Source organism: Cebus imitator, unplaced genomic scaffold (assembly GCF_001604975.1).
Source record: "Cebus imitator isolate Cc_AM_T3 unplaced genomic scaffold, Cebus_imitator-1.0 Scaffold26, whole genome shotgun sequence".
Classification (NCBI taxonomy): domain Eukaryota; kingdom Metazoa; phylum Chordata; class Mammalia; order Primates; family Cebidae; genus Cebus; species Cebus imitator.
This window is the reverse complement of record NW_016107341.1, coordinates 9,500,363-9,508,085: the sequence shown is the minus strand read 5'-3', so window position 1 is coordinate 9,508,085 and position 7,723 is coordinate 9,500,363. Positions and strand designations below refer to the sequence as shown.

Genomic DNA, 7,723 nt, shown 5'->3' with positions numbered 1-7,723 from the left:
CTCCTGGCTAATTTTTTTTGTATTTTTTGGTAGAGACAGGGCTTTACCATGTTGGCCAGGCTGGTCTTTAACTCCTGACTTTAAGTAATCCACCTGACTTGGCCTCACGAAGTGAATTTCGACTGATTTTAAGATAAATGTTGAAGAGCCAGGCACAGTGGCTTATGCCTGTGGTCCCAGCACTTTGGGAGGTTAAGGCAGGTGGATCTTTGTTCCACATTGCCCTAGGAGTTAAAGACCAGCGTGGGCAACGTTGCAAACCCTGTCTGTACAAAATCAAAAACCAGCCAAGCGAGGTGGTGTGCACCTATAGCCCCAGCTACTCAAGAGGCTGAGATGGGAAAATTGCCTGAAGGTTGAAGTTACAGTGAGCCGAGATGGCACCTGGTCAACAGAGTGAGACCCTGTCTCAACAACAACTATAAAGAATGTTGGAAACCATAAAGCAGTTTACCTCATTTGTCTAAGTCTGTCACATTATCTATAGATTATAATAAACTCTGATGACTGAATTTAGTTAGGTCTTGAAGGAAGGAAACATAAAGGAATTTTCTTGAATTAACAGAAATTACAATTTTTTTTAAAGAAACTTCAGAAATGCTTACCCAGAAACTACAAAATTTTTGTGGAAGTGATAGTTTCTAAAATCTTTAGGATCTATTTTTTATATTACTTTAGTTCAAAGAAATTTCAAAAATTAAAGATGTTAATAATGATAAGATTTCATTTTTCTCAGATACACCTGTAAGATCTGAATGGAGTGAACTTCAAAGTCAGGAACGAGCTGAACAAAAAAAGCCTGAAGTGAGTCCTTTTGGAATTGGAACAGTTATAGCTTAACATTTTTACTCTTTCCTTGTCTTGCACTTGTTGAAATAGCTGTAATCTTAAGATTATTAAATATAGTTTATAATTTTTGGCCAGCATTTCTTAGGTTAAGATTTCAGATGAAAAACCCATATATAAGGTAGGATCTGAAATTTTTTTAAAGGGTAACATGATCTACACACATCCATCACTTTAAAGTATTGTTTTCTCAAGCTGTTTTTGAAATTTGTAAATTATGTCATGTTTCAAATAATTTTGAAATTATTAATGAAACAAGAGTTACTGTTTTCAGGTTCCTAATACCTTCTTACATTTCTACATGCTTCCCATTATAACACTAGGCACCTAGTCATTTCTTTTGTGTTTTTTCTGGCCACCTGGCATTTCTTTGACATTTGAGAAACGTTTTGGCAATTAAATGTTTCGAGGGCCTGGCAGGGTGGCTCACACCTGTAATCGCAGCACTTTGAGAGGCCAAATGGAAGGATCACTTGAGTCCAGGAGTTCAAGACCATCCTGGGCAATATAGGGAGACCTTATCTCTATAAAAATTTTTAAAATTAGCCAGGCATGGTGGCGCATGTCTGTGGTCCCAGCTTCTTGGGAGGCAGAGGTGGGAGGATTGCTTGGGCCCCAGAGGTCGAGGCTGCAGTGAGCCATGATCACACTACTGCACTCCAGGCTGAGTGACAGAATGAGACCCTGTCTCAACAACAACAAATTTGTCCATGGGAGATCATCATTTTTTATTAACATTAGTACTTTTAATATTTTCTCCCATATTTTAGTATCTCTGAAATTGGGCTACATGAAATCAAATCGTATTAGACTTTTTTTTTTTTTTTTTAGATGGAGTTTTTTTTTTGTTTCCCTTTTTTGTTTGCAATTGGTTGATCTCGGCTCACCGCAACCACTGCCTCCTGGGTTCAGGCAATTCTCCTGCCTCAGCCTCCTGAGTAGCTGGGATTACAGGCACGTGCCACCATGCCCAGCTAATTTTTGTATTTTTAGTGGAGACGGGGTTTCACCATGTTGACCAGGATGGTCTCGATCTCTTGACCTTGTGATCCACCCGCCTCGGCCATATTAGATTTTAAGATGTGATGTAGTTTAATTGACACATAAAATACAATAATGATGTAATCAGTAATAGTGGCTGGCAAAATATAGCTATGTGTTCATGTAGTAGCTCATGCTTTTTCAGTGCTCATTGAGAAACATTTACTCCAAGTAGAAACAGCATAGCATTTTAAAATTTTAAAATTGTTTGCTTTTCCTCTGATGCTGAAAATGATAGGCCTTGATTTACTGGGATATATACCCATAACAGATCCAGCTTTTTATTATTTTTATGTAAAACGAATGTATTGTAATAGGTATTAAATGTCTTCCTCATAGGGCTTGATAACCCCTGAAAATGAGAAATGTGGTAAGTTGTTAGAATTTTTTTTCCTTTTTACTATAGATTTTATAGGTTAATTTCTACAAAATAACATGCCTCATAGTTCATGGTATTTAGTTATTTCTATATGTGAAAATGTCCAAGACAATTCTTCTAGAAGCTTAATATTGTACTATAATTCTTCCAAATTAATTTCTACCACCAGATAGTATTATCGATCTGGAAAATCATGGGAGAATTTATTATCAATAGTTGCAGGCTAATGGGAAAGAGATTTTTAAAAAAATATTTTCCTGTTTTTTGTTGTTTGTTTTTAAAAACACCTAGAAGCTAGATCCTGACTTAAATAAAAGCCCAAAGTTTACCTACATGATGGAATTGGCACTATAGAAATCTATTGTTTTAGGAATCATCCTTTTAGTACTTTTACATTTATTTGTGAGGACTAGTAAAATTATATAGCCCAAACCAATGTTATAATGCCCAGTTTTAATTTTTTTCTGCCATATTCCTTTTACTGTCATATCATACTAAAATACATCAAGTTATTATTAAAGTCAGTGACCATGTAAGTAACTCATCAAACATCCCAGCCTATACAGTGTTTTCAGTTCACCTGTTGTGTCTGCCCCTACCCTCCATTTTGCTGCAGTTCTTCTCTCTCAATATTATACTCTGAATATTGGCCTAGTGAGTCTGTTCCATCTTATAATTGCTATTACTTTCTATATTTTTTATAATGAAAATAGCAGGGCCAGATGTAGTGGCCTGCACCTATAATCCTAGCACTTTGGGAGGCCAAGACAGATGGATCACTTGAGGTCAGGAGGTTGAGACCAGCCTGGCCAACATGGTGAAATCCCATCTTTACTAAAAATACAAAAATTAGCCAGCCGTGGTGGTGTACACCTGTAATCCCAGCTGCTCCAGAGGCTGAGGCAGGAGAATCACTTGAACCTGGGAGGCGGAGGCTGCAGTGAGCCAAGATTGTGCCACTGCACTCCAGCCTGGGCAACAGAGCAAGCCTCTGCCTCAAAACAAGAAAATAGCAGAAGCTTTAGAGCCAAGACAGCCTGAATTGGAATCCATCTCACTCTTAGATGACCTTTACTTCACTGAGAAATTATAGGCCTTTAGACCAGGATCATCATTTCCTCCTAGAACATGGCCCTGAGTATCTCACCACCACTAGTCTCATATAGCTACCTCTCCTCTTTGTCTCTGTTGCACATTATGCATACTTTTATTTAAAAACTTAGATAATATGATAATTAATGTATCTCTCTGTGTCTCCTCTTAGACCAGGGTTTGGCATTGTATAGCCTACAGGCCTAATGTTTGTTATAACCTTGAGCTAAACAAATGGCTTTTATGTTTTTAATGAGTTGTTTAAAAAGAAAAACAATGAGCTGGGCGTGGTGGCTCACTCCTGTAATCCTAACACTTTGGGAGGCTGAAGTGGGTGGATGACAAGGCCAGGAATTCGAGACCAGCCTGACCAGCATGGTGAAACCCTGACTCTAAAAAAAAAATAAAAAAAGAAAAACAATGAAACTAAGAAAAGCAAAGAAGAATATGACAGTGATCTTATGTGGCTTGCAAGGCCTAAACTACTTATTTTCTAGTTTGTTGTTCTCTAGCTTTATTTTCTTTAAGAAGTTTGTGGGCTCCATTCTAGACTGTAAGCATCTTGAGGATGGGGATCATCTATTATTTTACTTGTACTCCAAGTTTCCAGTAAGGTTCCTTACTGAAGTATGGGGTATGTGATCAAGATTGTGAAAGAATGAATGAATTATAGCAGTTAATTTCTTTTGTTACTAGTCTTAAACATTGGTAATTAAAGAATAAACTGCAATGTAAACAACATAAAACTTTAAAAGTAATTATTTTGGGGTAGAAATAGTTCATTAGTTAACCCTGACGTTGTTGATTTCTATACAAAGGCATTTCCGTTGCAATTATTCCCTTAGAACATACGCATATAGTATAGCTACCTTAAGGAATATAATATGTCAAGACCTAGATTTATGAAATAAGAATGATGAGAATCTTCACATTGCAGAAGTACTCACTGCAGATTTCTATATGACCACAATAATACCTAACATGACTTCCTGTGCTTACTACACTTGTATTTATATTGATCTTGATCTATAAAATGATAGTGCCAAGTAGATAAAATTTTCTCTTTTCATGCATTCTCAACATTTAAAAAATTAAGACGTTCTCTATATGATGCTACAAAGGGTAGTGATCAACAAAGTCTTTGTGTTGCATTTTAGATCATCCAGTGGGGGGTATTCACTCAGAGATGGGTATAGAACGTCCACCTACTTTCAGTGACAAGAGAGAACAAATATTGGAAAGTCCGACAGATTCCACAGATATTGGTAACTTGTTTAAACTTTAAGTAGTTAACACTGGCAAGAATGAGAAAAGCTCATTTGCCATTGTGAAATGACACTTGCCAAGAATAAAATGTATGATTTTCCAAAGTTGCTTGGACTAATCATGAAATAAATGAAATACTTAATTTTATTTCACATTGAGATTAAAAACCAATATAAAAAACTGCGGTACATAACAAATCTTTTGTATTGGAAAGACTAGATTATCTTAGATGTTTTTCTTACATCGTGATAAAATTGGTTTTTTTTTTTTAGCGTAAGATGTTTAAAAAAGCAATTATTTTTAGTTACCCCAAATAAATTTACAATTGTTTCGCATTTACAAAGTTTTGTTTGGTTTAAATTCTAAATTCCCTTGTGGAAATTTATATTTTCCAGAAAATGAGAATGTCTGTGGACATGGTTTTTAGTAGTTTAAAAGTAAATTTGAACACTGACTAGTTATTGTGGTGTTTTCACTATAGGTTTTGGTAATCGCTGTGGAAAACCCAAAGGACCAAGAGATCCACCTTCAGAATGGACATGATTCAGGGAGCTAAAAGACACTTTAAATTATACTGGAAAATTTAAGTGCCACTGAAAGCCAGATTTATCGTATTCCATCTTTAATATGTGGGACTAACAGCAGTGTAGATCGTTACCTTAATATTTTTTGCTGGGACCATCTACCTGCCTTATAGGAAAAAGTATTACATATGGTTTATTTTGAAACTTCAAGTATTATTGCCTTAATGTCTCTTAATCCTGTTACACGCTGCTTGTAGACATGTTAATATAGTAATACTTTTATGATATATTGAGTTTAAGGACTATTCTTTTTCTGTTTTATCATGTATGCATTATTTTGTATATGTACAGGGCAAGTAGGTATATAATTTGATAAAGTTGCAATCATAAAATATTATTAACAGAAGATGTAAGAAATTTCTGCATGGTCTAAATCTTTGTGTACTTTATTTGTAAATTATTTGCCCTGGAGTTTTAGAAAATAGTTTCTGAATTTTAAAATTGCTGGATTCATGCAGCCAGCCTTGCAGGTTATCAGAGATCAAAGATTGTAATAATAATACATTTTGTAAATTGTAAGCAAAAAGTTATTTTTATATTATATACAGTCTAATCGTTCATCCTCATTGTTCTTGTTTTCATCTAGTCAGAGATTCAGTAAGTGCCTTGGAACAATATTGAATTCTCTTAGCTTGTGTGTGTTTCTTCAATATTTGAACTCAACTGGGATAAGAAGACTATCAAAATACATGTATGTTTCAGGATATTTGACCTGCCATTAAAAAAACAAACCATTTTACAGTGCCTACTTGTTGCTTTGGCTTTTCATTTCTCATTCCTAGGAAATTGGACTTAACTATCTGCCTTCTTGCTGGCTCAATCTTGGTGTGAAATGAGTGTGAAAGGGTTTTAATCTCTTTTTTATTTTTAGACAGAGCCTTGGTCTGTCATCCGCTTGAGTGCAATCACTCACTGCAACTTCTACTTCCTGGGTTCAAGTGATTCTCCTGCCTCAGCCTCCCAAGTAGCTGGGATTACCGGTGCTCACCACCATACCTGGCTAATTTTTGTATTTTTAGTAGATACAGGGTTTCATTATGTTGGTCCGACTGGTCTCAAACTCCTGAAATCAGGTGATCCACCCACCTTGGCCTCCCAAAGTGCTGGAATTATAGGCGTGAGCCACCATGCCAGGCCTAATCTCTTAATTAAGGAATATCAAGTACCTTCTGCAAAAAACCTGGTTCTGCCGATTCTAAATACTTATCCTTGAGTCAGCCCCTAGGCATTCTTCATCTTTATTATTAGCCTACCAGAGTCCTAGTAGAAAACCAAACAGAGGGGGCCAGGTGGGGTGGCTCACGACTGTATTTCCAGCACTAAGAAAACCAAACGGGAAGTTGGGAACAGGAACTGGTTTCTTCTCATCCCATGACTGGAGCACAGGTTACATTTGTGAATAATAAATCTGAATTTTGACAACCATGGATTGGAATTGTTGGATATCTGTATTTTGCTTCTGCATACAAAAGAATGATGAAATTATGAAACTAAAATACATGGAAAACTTTACATGAGTAGAAGGGGGATTATTGAGGAGAAAATAATACTATAATTTCATGTCAAATTTGTTTTAAACACTAACTGGTCTTCATGTTGACCCCTTAGAAATTTTTTTTGAGATGGAGTTTAGCTCTTGTCCCCCGCCCCCAGGCTGGAGTGCAATGGTGTGATCTTGGCTCACTGTAACCTCTGCCTCTCGGGTTCAAGTGATTCTCCTGCCTCATCCTCCTGAGTAGCTGGGCTTCCAGGTGCCCACCACCACGCCTGGCTAATTATTTTTGTATGTTTAGTGGAGACGGAGTTTTGCCATGTTAGCCAGGTTAGTCTCAAACTCCTGACCTCAGCAGCCTCCGAAAGTGCCAGGATTACAGGCATCAGCCACCATGCCTGGCCAATCTCTTAGAATTTGAAAAGTTTCAGTATGCTTCCGTAATAAGGAGGTGGTAATACAGTGGATGCTTGACATTCTCAAGACACAGGCACTCCTATAACACATCTTTTCCTAATACAATGTAAACTGAAATAAAGCATAACAAAAAAATTTTAGCCCCTTCACATACTTGATGAGTTATTGTAAGTACTAAAATCATAAAGATTTTTGCTGTTGGAATGGAGTTTCTTGGAATACCTTCACTGATGTATACATGTATTCAGAAGTATGCAAAAATCATGTTAATCATCATAAAGAATACCACCTATGTGAGTGTGACCACCACCTAGGTCAACCACCACCTAGGTCAAGTAGAACAGTATCAGCAACTGGGAAGCTACCCACTTTGGCTTCTTAGATTTGTTCATTTTCATATGTGTATCCATTATATGTTTGGTTTTTGAGATGGTATCTCGTTCTGTTACCCTGGCTGGAGTTCAGTGGTGTAAGCTCAGTGCATCCTTGACCACCTGGGCTCAAGTGATCCTCCCATGTCAGCCTCCCAAGTAGCTGGGACTACAAGCTCATACCATTACTCCTGGCTAATTTTGTTTATTTTTTGTAGAAAATAAGAGTCTTACT

The 7,723-nt window shown here is 36.8% G+C and overlaps 1 protein-coding gene across 6 annotated transcripts in view; it reads left to right on the top strand.

The window, feature by feature from the left end:
• PTPN12 (protein tyrosine phosphatase non-receptor type 12) overlaps nucleotides 1–5,952 on the top strand; it is a 106,453-nt gene extending 100,501 nt beyond the window's left edge. For 2 of the 6 annotated variants that reach the window (XM_017523141.2, XM_017523138.2), the window contains 4 exons: nucleotides 737–804; nucleotides 2,227–2,257; nucleotides 4,516–4,623; nucleotides 5,106–5,952. In XM_017523141.2, coding sequence (XP_017378630.1) covers nucleotides 737–804; nucleotides 2,227–2,257; nucleotides 4,516–4,623; nucleotides 5,106–5,167 — 269 coding nt within the window. In that variant the 3' untranslated portion in view covers nucleotides 5,168–5,952. The remainder of the gene's footprint in view (nucleotides 1–736; nucleotides 805–2,226; nucleotides 2,258–4,515; nucleotides 4,624–5,105) is intronic. The other 4 variants (XM_017523144.2, XM_017523142.2, XM_017523139.2 and 1 more) reach the window with 3 other exon arrangements.
• The last annotated feature ends 1,771 nt before the right edge of the window (nucleotides 5,953–7,723 follow it).